General features: G+C 40.6%; 1 protein-coding gene across 6 annotated transcripts in view; it reads left to right on the plus strand.

Moving 5' to 3' along the window:
* Window positions 1–14,663, plus strand: part of VPS13A (vacuolar protein sorting 13 homolog A) — a 162,437-nt gene that overhangs the window by 77,393 nt on the left and 70,381 nt on the right. For 4 of the 6 annotated variants that reach the window (XM_035100322.3, XM_088652968.1, XM_035100324.3 and 1 more), the window contains 8 exons: window positions 437–584; window positions 1,883–2,033; window positions 4,396–4,523; window positions 5,530–5,702; window positions 6,830–7,053; window positions 11,316–11,548; window positions 12,538–12,630; window positions 12,969–13,325. In XM_035100322.3, the coding sequence (XP_034956213.1) occupies window positions 437–584; window positions 1,883–2,033; window positions 4,396–4,523; window positions 5,530–5,702; window positions 6,830–7,053; window positions 11,316–11,548; window positions 12,538–12,630; window positions 12,969–13,325 (1,507 nt within the window). The remainder of the gene's footprint in view (window positions 1–436; window positions 585–1,882; window positions 2,034–4,395; window positions 4,524–5,529; window positions 5,703–6,829; window positions 7,054–11,315; window positions 11,549–12,537; window positions 12,631–12,968; window positions 13,326–14,663) is intronic. The other 2 variants (XM_035100323.3, XM_088652970.1) reach the window with 1 other exon arrangement.

A 14,663-nucleotide genomic window follows, 5' to 3' on the forward strand; every position in this document is an offset into this window, starting at 1 on the left:
CAGGTACAAAACACTTAATGAAGTATTTCATCAAAGCTGCAATCCTGAGCCCGTTTGCAGGTAAAGCAGTCCTAAATATTTATATTTATATTCCACCTTTTCCCCGACAGGCACATGGCAGCTTACAGCTAAAATGGAAACGGTCTAAGAACAGGGGAAATAATAATTAAAAAACAAAATTGAATGCAGCCTTGTGAACATTAATTTTTTAATAATTTTATCTTATTTTATACCACCCTTCATCTGAAGATCACAGGGTGGTTCACAAAATGAAAATACAAAATGAAAACACAAAATCCAAAATAAAGCAAAACAAACCAATAACCCCTTTCCATCAGACACATTTAAATGGCCTTATAATGTCAATCAGCCAAATACCTGGTTGAAGAGAAACTTTAATTGGATTGTGACTATATTTTTTCATTCTCATTTACAGATCAAGTTGTATAAGTGGTTTATTGCAAAATGAAATACAGCTGCTGCAACCATTAAATCTTGAAGTTGGTGTTGAACGCAATTTAGCCGCTCTCTGGTATCATGAAATTCCTGACATTAAAATACTTGGACGTCTCAAGCCAATGAATGTAAGTTCTTAGTCACAAAGATGTATATTCTTGCAACTATTGTCAATATGAATAGGAATTAAAATATCCCAATATTTCTTGCATCTTGTAATTTAGCAGCATATAGTTTGTGATTTGCTAGACCCTGGGCTGCAGGTGTTACTTTCTGTGAATGTAAGGAGTCCCTTCCATCTGTTTATAGAACAGAACATTTGAATACAATTAAAAGTTCATCAACATTTGTTAATTGCTTAATGAACATTGTTGTTTAGTCATCCAGGCATTTATGGTATGTTGAGGTGTAGTGGATTGTATTTTTATTGCTCCTGTTGTTTTTGTTTACATGGAATTCATGTTTGCTATATATGTTTTAATATTACTCTTTAATTTTTGTTTGTTTTAATGTTCCCTTGGGAACTTTGGGTGAAGGGTGGATTATAAATATGGTTAATAAACAAGATTTCGATATAGGGTACAAATTTAAATAAGCAAAAATATTAGGTCTTCCAGACCACTTCTGTATATAGCACAAAATAAATAATTAGAGCATCTTTCAGTGTTTACTTATTCTTGGTCCCAGATTCTACAAGGAGAGATTGGATGTGTGCTTCATATTTGTATGCTTTCCTCCCTTAATCCTTTTATTGCAGGGAAAATGAGCCATAGAGATAAAATATTCAAATCAATCCTCCATTTCAGTTTTATCCATGGTCAAGGAAGGGAATACATGAGCCCAAGATCTGTTCCTCGTGCCGCTGCCCCACCCCCTCACTTTTGAGGGCAAAGTATAGTTTGAAAAGTCCAAGAAATGAGGAGAGGCAGGCCTCAATTTCAGTTTATCTATTATTTTGAAGTTTGCTGTGTATTCAAGAAATATTTTCTCTGCACAAGCATTTGAATGTAAACATGGAATAAATTTTGATTCCCCCCCCCACTCCAATGCAGTAGCAATGCATGAAGTGGTGGCGGAGGTGCATTTGCCAGGGCACAGATGGGGCAGGATGGTGATGTTGGAGCCCTCGGTTGGTGGCGATGCGCAAGTGCACACACAAGGTGCTGCCAGTCCAGTGGTCACTATCCTGCTCTATCCCTGCTCCTCCAAATGCAGCACTACTGATGCTGTTCTGCCCTCCTTGCCTGCAGCTATTATTATTATTATTATTATTATTATTATTATTATTATTATTATTATTAACTTAAGATGAATTTATAATCCTTATTACAAGATAAAAAACCTTTTGATTCTAGAGGACCTGTAACATTTAATACAGTTATATATACTCAACTTGCAATTAAGACTAATCAACTTCTTTTCAAAGCTGATTCTGAGTCAGGATGATATAACAACTATCTTGAGAACACTGAATGAAAATTTAGGGGATAGCTCTGGCCCTCCACCTCCTGTACCGGAAAAAAAAGATGTACTAAGCATCCATAGTGGAACAGCAAGTGTTTCCCAACATTCTGGAGGTATGTGTTTTAAAGCTTAAGCCACAGTTCAATTATCTCTTTCCAATAGAAGAAGTTACTAGTTTAATTTAATAGTTACATGAACTATACATTTTTGTTTTGAGTGAATTTAAATGAACATCTTACACAAAACACACTTGCAACATTAGGTCTTGATCTACATAGTTTTACTATTTAATTCATAGACAAAATTCTGTAAATGGGTTGGTGAGCAGTATCATCTACAGTTGGTACGTCATGCTTTTTGCTATATTTTGACAGACCTATATTATATTTCATATATAGAAGCCTGCTCATATTCATATTTGACAGTTTATTTTGAAATCCATTGTTTTCTTCCTTTTTTAATGATCCAAACATTCTTTCTCTCATGCTGACACACTGGGCACAGGTGTGTTTACCTCTCTCTAGTGCTCAAAGGCAGGAATGTACTCTTATCTCAGGAACTTCTAACTAGTCCATTCCAGGAAGCCACCTCAATTACATTACTGAGTTATTGTGCAATTTTTGTTATTGTGTTATTTCCCCAGCATTTCTGATTTTCCTTGTGTTATTTTTTTGTTAGTTGTGTGTGTTCAGGACAGGTGATTTGTTTTGCGTGGCTTGTGTGTGTTTGCCTCCTTTTGTGGGAGGGGATTTCCCCCCCTTCCTGGAGTCATCACTTCAGCTTAGTCTGTGATTGTTTCCTCTTGCTTATACTTGCTGATTGATAGCTTAATTAATTTCCCTGCTGTAATTTATTCAGTTGATTTCCCTAGAGTAATTTCTTCTCGAAATGTTTTTCCCCCTGTAATTGATTGAATAAGATTGGTTTTCCATCAATGATTGAATTTAACAATTAATTCAAGCCCAGTTCTGTGCTTTGGCAGATGTTGGGTAAGGCAGATGTTGGGTTATGGTGCACCCATGAGGCAGTGGTATTAGCCATAAGGGCATCTTGTGCTGCTTCTACCTTTGTTCATTCAACACTTATGCCTTGATGATGTCCTAGATCAGGAGTGAGGAACCTCCATCTTATGGGCCAGTCTCGGCACACCAGGGGTTCCACTTTGGCTTGCAAAGCCAAACCACCACCACACCCATCTATCTATCAGCTGACATCACTGGTGATGTCAACTGATGAGCAGGAGGACAGCGTTTAATCCTGCATTGGCTGTGTGTCCTGCTCCCAGCAGAGAACAGGATTACACAGGTAAGGCATCAGGATTTAATGCCCACCAACCAGCAGATGAGTTGAAATTAATGTGCTTTTTAAAAGCATAGTTCATATACTTTTTTGCAAGCAGGCAAGTGGAAGCAGCAGGATGGTGGGAAGAGTCTCCCCACCCTCCTCTCCACTGCTGCTCACTTGCTTGCAGGAGAAGCAGCGCTTCCACTTGGAACCACGGGGCTGCCTTAAAGCACTTCTCAAAACAGCACAGTACCCACATCCTTATAACTATACTTCACAAAAAAGTACATATGCAGATTGGTGGGCATCATCACTTGCTAACCTTTTTACTCTTACAGACCAATATGGAATTATTCCAAAATTTTAATTCTCATCCCTTGCCATGGATGCTCCTTCCCTATCTGTTCCTCTGTACATAGTTTAGGTTTTGCTTCCTCATGGCAGTGACATCTGCAAGGAGTATGTCTGAGTTGAATGCTCTGTTTGTGGCAAAACACCTGCACACCTTTTCCACTCACTCTCTTCTTTATTAGGTTTGTAGGGCTACTGCATGGACTAAACCTAGTATGCTTACTCACCATTATAAAATGTTTTTGTGTACATCTGATGAAGTGGCATTTGGGAAGCAAGTACTGCAGAATGTTCTTCCTCTTAGATAGCCCTACCTATTGCTTCTGGTCAGCTTTGGAGCTGGGTCCAGTATGTCAGGGTCCCTTGGGGTTATCTGAAGGGTGTGTCTCCAGGGCCTCATACTGCATGTGCCTAAGCTTTCTGCCATGTTCACATGTTTTGCTTGTGGGTGGGTGCTGTGTATTTCTTATTTATCTAGCTTGGTAAAACATGCTTCTGGAAATGGGCTGCTTAAAAGTTCCTTCAAGACCGGGGGAACCAAATCCACCTGAGTCCAGTATGGGCTGGACCTGTTGTGTGTAAGGAAAACAACCTTAAGAACCCCATAGCCTATACAAAATCAGTTAACTGAATAACCATGTTTTAAGCAGAGTGTTTCATAACTGTCAGTCTGGCAAACTTATTGCTCTGGTGATGGTCATTGATGGCAAGATTGTTATATTTACATTCATCTAGTTATGTTTATTCTCTTTGAAAATGTAGTGCATTAGAGACTATAACTTTTTTCTTTTTTGTTACTATGGTAATTATAATTGTGTCTTCTGTTCCTAATGTTTATAGCTGGAATAAGAATAGTGACATCTGCTGTTGTAGAAGCACGTTCCTCAGTTAAGACTAAAACAGTACTGAAATTGGACTTCCGGATTGATTCCCTGACTCTAGTTTTGTACAGTCCAAATTCCAGCCAGGTAAATAAAACGTAATTTTCTATAAAATAAACTTGGTGGGTTGGACCTAGATTTTCTGCAACTGGCTAGAGATCTGGGAGGAAATAACTACACATTCAAACCTGGAAAATAATATGTCTAGTGGCAGCTAGATGTTGCCTCATGGTGAATCAGGTTTTTATGTCACTGTTAAATCTTCTGCTTAGCCAGTTGAGCAGGAATATAATTTGGGGTTACTGGGAATACCTTGCATGAAATGAGTAGTTCAGTTCTTCAGAGTTTTTAAAAGTTCTAAATTTTTGTGGCATACTTACAAAGGAGCATAGGGTATGTTTTGCCTAATCCCATGTCCACTGCTTCCGTGTAGAGGGAGCATTCCTGTCTATTCTAGGCAGTCTCGTAACAATGTAAGAATTACTCATTGATTACCATGATCTGTTTTAAACATTATTCATATGCAAAATATACCCTTTGAAATTAATGAACCTGACTAACTTAGGTTCATTAATTTCAATAGGCCTACTCTGCAAAGCTCTTAGTTACATTCATCCCCATATTTATTTATTGACTTTTCTCACTGCCTGAGACTGCTAACAAAGCATTATAAAATGCATTACTTTAAAATTGAAATAAACTGAAAGTGAATACCGTTTGATTCAGAAGGCTCATTATTCTAATTAAGTCAACTGAATCTCCAGGGTAGCTGTAATTGAAACAATCACATTATCTATCCTATTATAAGTCCTGGCCATTAATGTTTATTTTCAAATGTAGCCTTTGCGTGTATCCGTTGTATGAACAAGAAGTACAACTTTGGTACAACCACATATATGTTGTGCAAATCACTTGCACAAACGTTTGTGAAACAGCACTACTAAGTAAACTACTTCTGGTTGCAATTCTTTCAGTCCAACTCATTATATGATTTACTAATTTAGTTTTGATCTGATTGCAGTAACAGAATTTGTATTTTTGCAGAAACATTTTCTTTAATTCATGCATTAAACTATGTATTTTCTTTTCAAAGCAGCCTACAAATCAGAGTGAACGAGATGGTCATTTGAAACTTGCAGAATTTAAACTGTTGTTAATATCAGCGGCTGTCAAAATGGTGTCAGATGGGTCAATGAATGCCTCAGTCAAATTAACAAACTGCACTTTAGATGATAAACGACAGACAGTCCAGAACGCTACACCAAGGTAATTTTTTCCTCAATTTTATTTTATTAAATTAAAAGAAAAACAAGTACAAGAATACCGGTAATAAATTTAATTTATGACTTTATAGCGATAGTACATAAAACACATATCAACTTTCATATTGTTAGCATATAGAGTTTGCATTTAGCAGCTGAAATTAACTTTAGTTATCGTAATTGAAGTTTTGCTTGGAACACACCTTTAGCTGAAAGGTATTGCCAGGGGACACACGTACAGGGAGCCCCCACCGGTTCTCCTGACAAGCTCTTCACCGAGCAGTGACAGTGAGTCAGGAGAAAGGAATGAGGAAGTAAGCAGGGAGGTGTCAGGGTTGCAAATGAAAGAGCCACAACATCGCCATGAGAGAGGAGCTGGGGAGGAGGAGCTGGGAAAGCCAGAGAACACAACACCAGAATTGAGGCGAGCGGCCACCCGTAGGGCTAGAGGGTGGCACTTTGGGGTGCTTTTATGTTGTGGCTTTTATGTTGGAGGAAAACCCGGAAGAAGCTGTTGCGGGGTTCTGACATGGACTAGGCAGTCATGTTTGCGGAGTTCTTTGCACTGTAAATAGTATGCACAATAAAACCCTAAAAAGGAAGACAGAGTGGAGTGTCTTTACTCGCGAGTAGCCACACACCTCTGACAGGTATTTTGACTGAAACTTGGTATAAAATAAGAAAGCTTATGTTTATTAAAGGAAGTAGATTCTTGATAGGGAAGGAGTTCTATACCCCAAGCTAGCTATCTAGTTGAAGAAACAAAAGAAGCCATGCTTGCCCCTTTGTTCTCAGAAGATAAATTCCTTTCACCTCTAGGTCCAGAGAAGGAATTTGAGGAGGAGCAGAAAGTTGTAACCTGGATGAAACCTAAGATTTATCCATCTAAACATCTAAGAGAGAGAGAGAGAGAGAGAAGTCAGCATAGCAATAAACTTACAGGAATAGTCTGGGAATCTGGAGATCCCCTACTCTATCTGTCTTAACCCATGGAAATCCCTCTCAGAAACTGAGTTGAATGCAAACTTCCAGCACTTATTAGTACCAAAGTGGTTGTTGTCATTAAGAACACTATTGGGCAATGTAATACTTTTCTAATTATAGTATTTGCTCTACTAACTTGTCTTTCAGAATGGTAGAAATGAAGTGTGAATCCGAAAAGAAAGTCATGATGGATATATCTTATAAGCAGGCGAGAGATGGCAACACTGTTCTTGACACAGTTGTTAATGAGACATATGTCTGTGCTAGCATAGAATTTCTTCTTACTGTTGCGGATGTATTTCTAAATGCTACTGCTGAAAGTGCCGCTGCGCAGAAAAACTTCAAGCAAACTTTAGCTGTGAAGGAACAAGGTAAGTGATCAGTACCAGGACCCTGCAGGTGCAGGCTGAAAACCTAGTATTTCTGTACTGCCATATCATAAATATCAGGGCAGTGTACAACAGTAAAACATAAAACACTACTAAAAACAAAACACATAATCATTAAAGTGACTGGCTGATCAATTTAAACAGCTGCAAAGGCCTGTTAGCAGTGCTATTTTTTCTAGAAAAAGGGGTACTGGAACTCACCATGAATGCCTCCCTCGTTCTCTTAGAATGGCAATGGAGCGTACCTGAGAGGAGCTTAAATGTTACTTTTCTGTCTGTCCTAATAGAATCACTGCCTATCTGAATTTCTCCCTTCGGTTATAACTTAATAATATAATTTGGTATATGTTAAACTCACTACATGACACCCCAACCCTTTCATTTTCATGTATTTATACTTTTGCATTTTATATATCTTGGAGGAAAACCTAAATCTTTATTTGTAAAGTACCACAAGGCTTATGTATGATAAAAAATAATATGAGATACAAGATATACATCTTAGCAGTGAGAAAGATCTTAAACATTAGGAGGAACTTTCTGACGGTAAGAGTTGTTCAACAGTGAAACAGACTGCCTCAGAAAGTGGTGAACTCTCCTTCATTGGAGGATTTTAATCAGAGGATGGATGGCCATCTGTCAGGGATTCCGTAGCTGTAATTTCTACATTTCAGGGGGTTAGAACAGGCATCCCCAAACTTCGGCCCTCCAGATGTTTTGAACTACAATTCCCATCATCCCTGACCACTGGTCCTCTTAGCTAGGGATCATGTGAGTTGTAGGCCAAAACATCTGGAGGGCTGCAGTTTGGGGATGCCTGGGTTAGAATAAATGATCATTTGGGTCTCTTCCAACTCTACAGTTCTATGATTCTTTCTTCAAAGGACTGGTCTTTTGCTGCTAAATTAAAGCTCTTGCTTTTTATAGCTAAATTATGTGATGAAGTTAATTTAAATTGAATTGAATTTAGAAAAAGTTTCTGACTATATAGTCTAACCATATCTTATCTGGCAATTGACCCCTGAAGCTGACCCATTCTTCTATCCCATTAAAGTTCCCTGCTCTCTGTTCATGTGCTCCTTTCCCCCTCCCTGGCTTCCAAACTTCTTTCCCTCTATGTAATTTCAGAATAATCTGGAAAAAACAGTATTTTATTTGATGAAAACAAATCTGTTGTGGTGCTGTAGTTTACCCTGACAGTATGGCTTTGGAAAAAAGGATAAACTACAGCACCACTACAGATTTGTTTTTAAAACAGATCTTGGTAAGCAGAGCTTGGTAAGAATATGGTCCTCAAAGGCATTTAGTCTGCACCAGTATCTGAGATAGGCTAGATCGATTCTGGCTGTCATCAAGGGGAGACCCAACTCAGCTCTGAGATGAACTGCTGGTGTTCCCGGTGGGAGCCCCATTGTCTGCCTCGTTAATTTGTTGAGCTTCTAGTTCGGATTTAATACCGCTTCCCCAAATCTCAACCCCGTAAAGCATTTGTGCAACGTAGGGCTTGATGACTGGATTGATTAACCGCCACCCCTTCAAATGGAAGAACCTGTATAGCTGTCCAGTCGAGTAGGCAGATAATAGCTTGATTGCATCCTGATGGGGGGTTACATGAAAGCTTTTCATCAATAAGTAATCCTAGGTATTTAAATCTATACTTGCTTCAGAGTGTGACCATCTAATGTCCACTGGGACTTGGTAACCCTCTTACTGAATACGGCAACCTTAGTTTTGGCATAATTAACGTTTAGGTGTTCTTTTTTACACAGTTGGCCAAATTTGACCAGCATCCTTCTGAGTCCAGTTTTGTTCAAAGATAGCAGGACTAGGTCATCAGCATAAAGCAAAATGGACACTTCACGATTTCCAAGAGAGGGAAATGAATTGTAAAATGAATTGTATTCATTTTACTTCCAAAGATGGCACTAAAATGGGCCACCCATATTTCAGGTAATGGGAGGTACAGGCTCAAAAGGTTTATCTGAAAAGCCTCCTTGGATTAGGTTCCAGAATTTGGCTTTGTTCACCTCAATAAGAGCGAGACCCAAGGATTTCCAACTGTTTACATCATGTGCCCTTTTTTTCTGCTTTATCAATGTTAAACTCTCACCGTTGCAGTTGTAAAAGAGAAATGGCCTCATCTGTTTGGGCAAATTGAACTTGTCTAGCTAATTTGATCAGTTCTTTTTTCTTAAGCTTACAGTCCCTGTCAACCAGTTCCATGCACTTGTATGAGTTTTAGGATGGGAGGTAGAATTCCCTGGTTATCTCCTGATATAACTCACAAATATTCCAAGTTCCTTCTAAAGTTTGCTGGTGTAGACAAGTCTAATGTCTAATGCAGGCATCCCCAAACTGTGGCCCTCCAGATGTTTTGGCCTACAACTCCCATGATCCCTACCTAACAGGACCAGTGATTAGGGATGATGGGAATTGTAATAATAATAATAATAATAATAATAATTTATTATTTATACCCCGCCCATCTGGCCGGGTTCCCCCAGCCACTCTGGGCGGCTTCCAACAAAACAGAAATTCTAAAATACAGAGATCCATCAAACATTAAAATACAGAAATCCATCAAACATTAAAAGCTTCCCTAAACAGGGCTGCCTTGAGATGCCTTCTAAAGGTCTGGTAATTGTTGTTCTCTTTGACCTCTAGTGGGAGGGCATTCCACAGGGTGGGTGCCACTACCGAGAAGGCCCTCTGCCTGGTTCCCTGTAACTTGGCTTCTCGTAGTGAGGGAACCGCCAGAAGGCCCTCGGAGCTGGACCTCAGTGTCCGGGCAGAACGATGGGGGTGGAGACGCTCCTTCAGGTATACCGGACCGAGGCCGTTTAGGGCTTTAAAGGTCAACACCAACACTTTGAATTGTGCTCGGAAACGTACTGGGAGCCAATGTAGGTCTTTCAGGACCGGTGTTATGTGGTCTCGGCGGCCGCTCCCAGTCACCAGTCTAGCTGCCGCATTCTGGATTAGTTGTAGTTTCCGGGTCACCTTCAAAGGTAGCCCCACGTAGAGCGCATTGCAGTAGTCCAAGCGAGAGATAACTAGAGCATGCACCACTCTGGAGAGACAGTCAGTGGGCAGGTAGGGACTCAGCCTGCGTACCAGATGGAGCTGATAAACAGCTGTCTTGGACACAGAGTTGACCTGTGCCTCCATGGACAGCTGTGAGTCTAAGATGACTCCCAGGCTGCGCACCTGGTCTTTCAGGGGCACAGTTACCCCATTCAGGACCAGGGAGTCCTCCACACCCGCCCGCCTCCTGTCCCCCACAAACAGTACTTCTGTCTTGTCAGGATTCAATCTCAATCTGTTAGCCGCCATCCATCCTCCAACCGCCTCCAAGCACTCACACAGGACCTTCACCGCCTTCACTGGTTCTGATTTAAAAGAGAGGTAGAGCTGGGTATCATCAGCATACTGATGGACACCCAGCCCAAACCCCCTGATGATCTCTCCCAGCGGCTGCATATAGATGTTAAAAAGCATGGGGGAGATTGTAGTCCAAATTGTAGTCCAAAACATCTGGAGGGTCAAAGTTTGGGGATGCCTGGTCTAATGCTACAGTCAGTTACTTCTCTTGATTTCATCATAGTCTGATTCCCTAAGATTCATTGTATTTCAGCTGCCATTGTTGGTGTCCATCTTATGCGCCTATCACCAATACACACTCACTGCATTGAGTGGATAGTAATGGGGTCTTCGTTATTTTCACTGGACCACCAGTGAAAGATGATCACTGTCTGTCCTGCCTTCCACATAAAATAGTTGAATTTTTGAATAAATAACATGTGACACAAAGATGTAATCCACCACACCGCCCCTCTTCTGGGATATGTAAGTGCAGTGACCTTTTATCTTACCGGGGGGGGGGGTCAGTACAGCTAGGGGCAGCACCAATGTGTTTAGGCAGCAGAGGTGAAATGCTCCTGCAATGAGGTGGAGGGCAAACTCTGTAAGGGCTTCTTTAGGAGAAGCCCTTGTGCAGCCTCCCCTGCTGGGCAGAGGGGGATCTTTCCAGATCTAATGGTAACTGATCACTCACTCACATCTGTTTGGCCACTGGGAGAAACAGAATGCTGGACAAGATAGACCTTTGGTCTGATTCAGTAGGGCTGCTCTTAAAATATTAACATTGGAATCTATCATCATTTTTTCTTAAAAGCAAAGACTAGAGATGGATTGATGGTTGTGAAGTAAAATTGGATTGATTGTACTAAATGTTGCATTTTTAGTTTCTGTACAACCGGTATCCACAATGGAAATACATGTCGTCATTAAAAATCCTGAGATTGTATTTGTGGCTGATTTAACAAGAAGTGATGCTCCTGCACTGGTGGCTACAGCACAGTGTGAAGTCTCCATGAAATATGGCCCTGAAATGTATAAAATGACAGCTGCTGTTAAAGATATAATGGTGAAAGCCTGCCCTTTTCTTCCAGATATGAGAAAGGGCAGTATTACTACGGTAAGATTATATATAAGATAGCTAAGGCAGAAATGTGCAGTGCTATGCAGATGTAAATTAAACCTGTGCTTATGGTATATAACAGGATGCAACATAAATGAGTAATATTAGAGTCTCTTAAGACAATAGTTACGTTCTATAGTGATCCATAGTTCAGTGGTCCTTATCTGACCTCCTGTCACTGCAGTTGAGGAGGGGCGAGAATGTTGCCGTCCTGCTGCTGCATTTGCACCTCATCACTCTCCCGCCTGGTAAGCCACAGTGACGCTAGTGATAAGAGGTCAGGTAAGTGCCACCACCCCACTGACTGCTGCTGGTCACATGTAAGGGCAATACCTGCACACTATGACTTCTATGGAGATGTGCAACCTTATTTGATTACAGTACAGTGGTACCTCAGGTTACAAACGCTTCAGGTTACAGACTCCGCTAACCCAGAAATAGTACCTCAGGTTAAGAACTTTGCTTCAGGATGAGAACAGAAATCGTGCTCTGGTGGCATGGCGGCAGCAGGAGCCCCCATTAGCTAAAGTGGTGCTTCAGGGTAAGAACAGTTTCAGGTTAAGAACGGACCTCCAGGACGAATTAAGTTCTTAACCAGAGGTACCACTGTATAGATAAGATTATACTTCCTCGTCCATACTGTGCAGTGCTGATGGGAATTGCACTTACTTGTTCTGAATCTGCACCCACATCGCAGACCATGAGTTTGGTGCTGCATGTTCAATTCTCAATCTAGCTCAGAAGCCACCTATGTAGCCCTGGAATTTGCTTGAACAGCACCATGTTGTGTGCTTCTATCTCCCTTCCTTCTAGGCAACTACCCATAGCTAAAGAAATTTGTCAAATGTTTTACAAGTCAGGATGTCTGCATTTGTTTCACAGACTGCTGTTTTGCATAGGAAATGTATATGATGTTGACTGTGCATTTAGAAAGCATTTTTAACCAACAAATTTATATTTTTCAATTTATTGTGATTTATATTCAGATATTGCAGCCCTGTGACCTCTTTTTTGATATGATACAGTCAGGTGAAGATCCTCAGAAAGCTGATCTGTCAATTAAGTCCATCACAATTAAGGTACATTTAAAATTGTGTCTGGATTCATCCGGGGGGGGGGAATGGTATTTTTTCCTTTACAGACCATTTTATACATGTCCTTACACTTTTTATTTTACAAGTTTTGAATCCATCCTAAGACTCAGAAGTCCCTTGGAAAAATGAACAAATAAGTTACTCAGAGGATAGTATTACAGTGTTTCATTCCTTTCACTGCCAATTTCAAACATATGATCCTATTTGTATACCTATAATAATACTATATTTGTATTTCTTCTAATATGTAGTGATTTTTTGATTCACTAAGTCAAATTAGAAATACATAGTTTTTCATTTGATAATTTTTTTTCTAAACTTAGGTGACACCAATTATCTTAAATACAGTAACAACCATTACATCAGCACTCTTCCCAACAAATGAGACTACAGAGAAAGACATTAGTCCAGTACCTCCAGATATTTGGGATCAGAAGAATATTAAAAATCTAAAAATGTGGTTTCTTGAAGAGTCAAGTGAAAATAAAGATCCTGCTTCTGTAATTGAGTTGGTCCCCACAGGAGAGACGATGAAAATGAAAATTGAAACTGTTGTTATAACCCTTGAAGCTGGGGTTGGCCACAAAACAGTGCCAATGCTATTAGCAAAGTCATCATTTTCTGGAGAAGTTCGAAACTGGAGTAGTCTGATCAATCTCTCTTCTCGTCTTGAATTAGAGGTGAGTAGAGTTTTGTTCTGTTATGGAAGAAAAAGGCAGACATTTAAAGCTGTTTGTGATTGTGTCCGCTACGCAGAAACTGTTAGAAACAGTATTTGCATGTTGGGTGTAAGAGCTGCCTAACTACTTTGGTAGTAAGAGTTCGGCTTTCCCCACAACATTTCAAATTTGGTAACCTTTTGGCACCAGATGGCTACTGAATAAACTATACTATTAAAGCACAGTATATAGTAGTTCTGTCTTCAGAAATCACATTGCAATGTATCCTCCTTGCCCAGGAAAAAAAAAATGGATTCAAGATATCACGCAGATGTATAGGTCATTGTGATGTCTCAGTGCATTAGGGCAACATGGCATTAGAGTGTCTTTCACATATTTCCTTCTCTCCTTGAAAACACATGGCGGGATCAAGCTGGGGTTATAACTTGAAATATAGTGTGGTTTTGTGAACGTGCCCACCAACTTTCACAGGTAGGATTTAGTTGGGAACAGTGGCACCACCTTGCGCTGAAGATTGAGGGCCCATCATCACGTGACTCACGCACATGTGACAGGTGCTTGTGACATTGCACAGTCGAGAGAAAGCCGGGCACTGCGGCATACACCAAAGTGCTCCGCCATATTGGGAGGGTGTGGGTTTTCCCCCTGAAAATGCCTATGTGTGGAGTTCAGTGCATGCTGATCAACACACAGTCTTCACAGTAAGGCACTATTCTGATGGCATGGGTATTGCAATGACTGGTAGATTCTTATCTGCTGTCTCTGCCTGTTCTGCCGTTGAGGACTTACTGGATCATTCTTTCTAGCTCCTCCCCTTTGACCTTACTGCCTTGGGTGACCCTACTGGGAGTATGAGACTCCCAATGGCTTCGCTCACAGGGATAATAGAAACGTGGAAGCCCACTCACCATGACAAGGTGGTGCTCCTACGAGTGAGAGGCTGAGCGCTGCACCAAGCTGTGTGCCCAAGCGTCAGGAGAAGGATGATCACGGTGGTGCGGGCCAGAGCACCAGCACTTTGCACATTGAGGGGCCCCCAAACAGCTCAGCCTCCATGAGCTGGTGCCTCTGGTTGGGAAGCTTCTGTAGGCATGGCCAATGCTGAATGTCTTTTTAGAATTAACTTACTCTTAAGATATTTTAATGCTTTGGGATATAATTAAAACCAGATGTGTTACTCTAAAGCAGAGCTTTCCAAACCTTGTCAGCTGCAGTGTGTAGGTGTGTCACACAAACGCTCCCAATGCTTCTCCTTGGGCTGGAAAGGGATTAGTTCAACCTCCAGTTTGCTAGTTACAGGTAGATAGCCGTGTTGGTCTGACGTAGTCAAAAAAAATT

Source organism: Zootoca vivipara, chromosome 10 (assembly GCF_965207765.1).
Source record: "Zootoca vivipara chromosome 10, rZooViv2.hap1.1, whole genome shotgun sequence".
In the NCBI taxonomy this organism is placed as follows: Eukaryota; Metazoa; Chordata; class Lepidosauria; order Squamata; family Lacertidae; genus Zootoca; species Zootoca vivipara.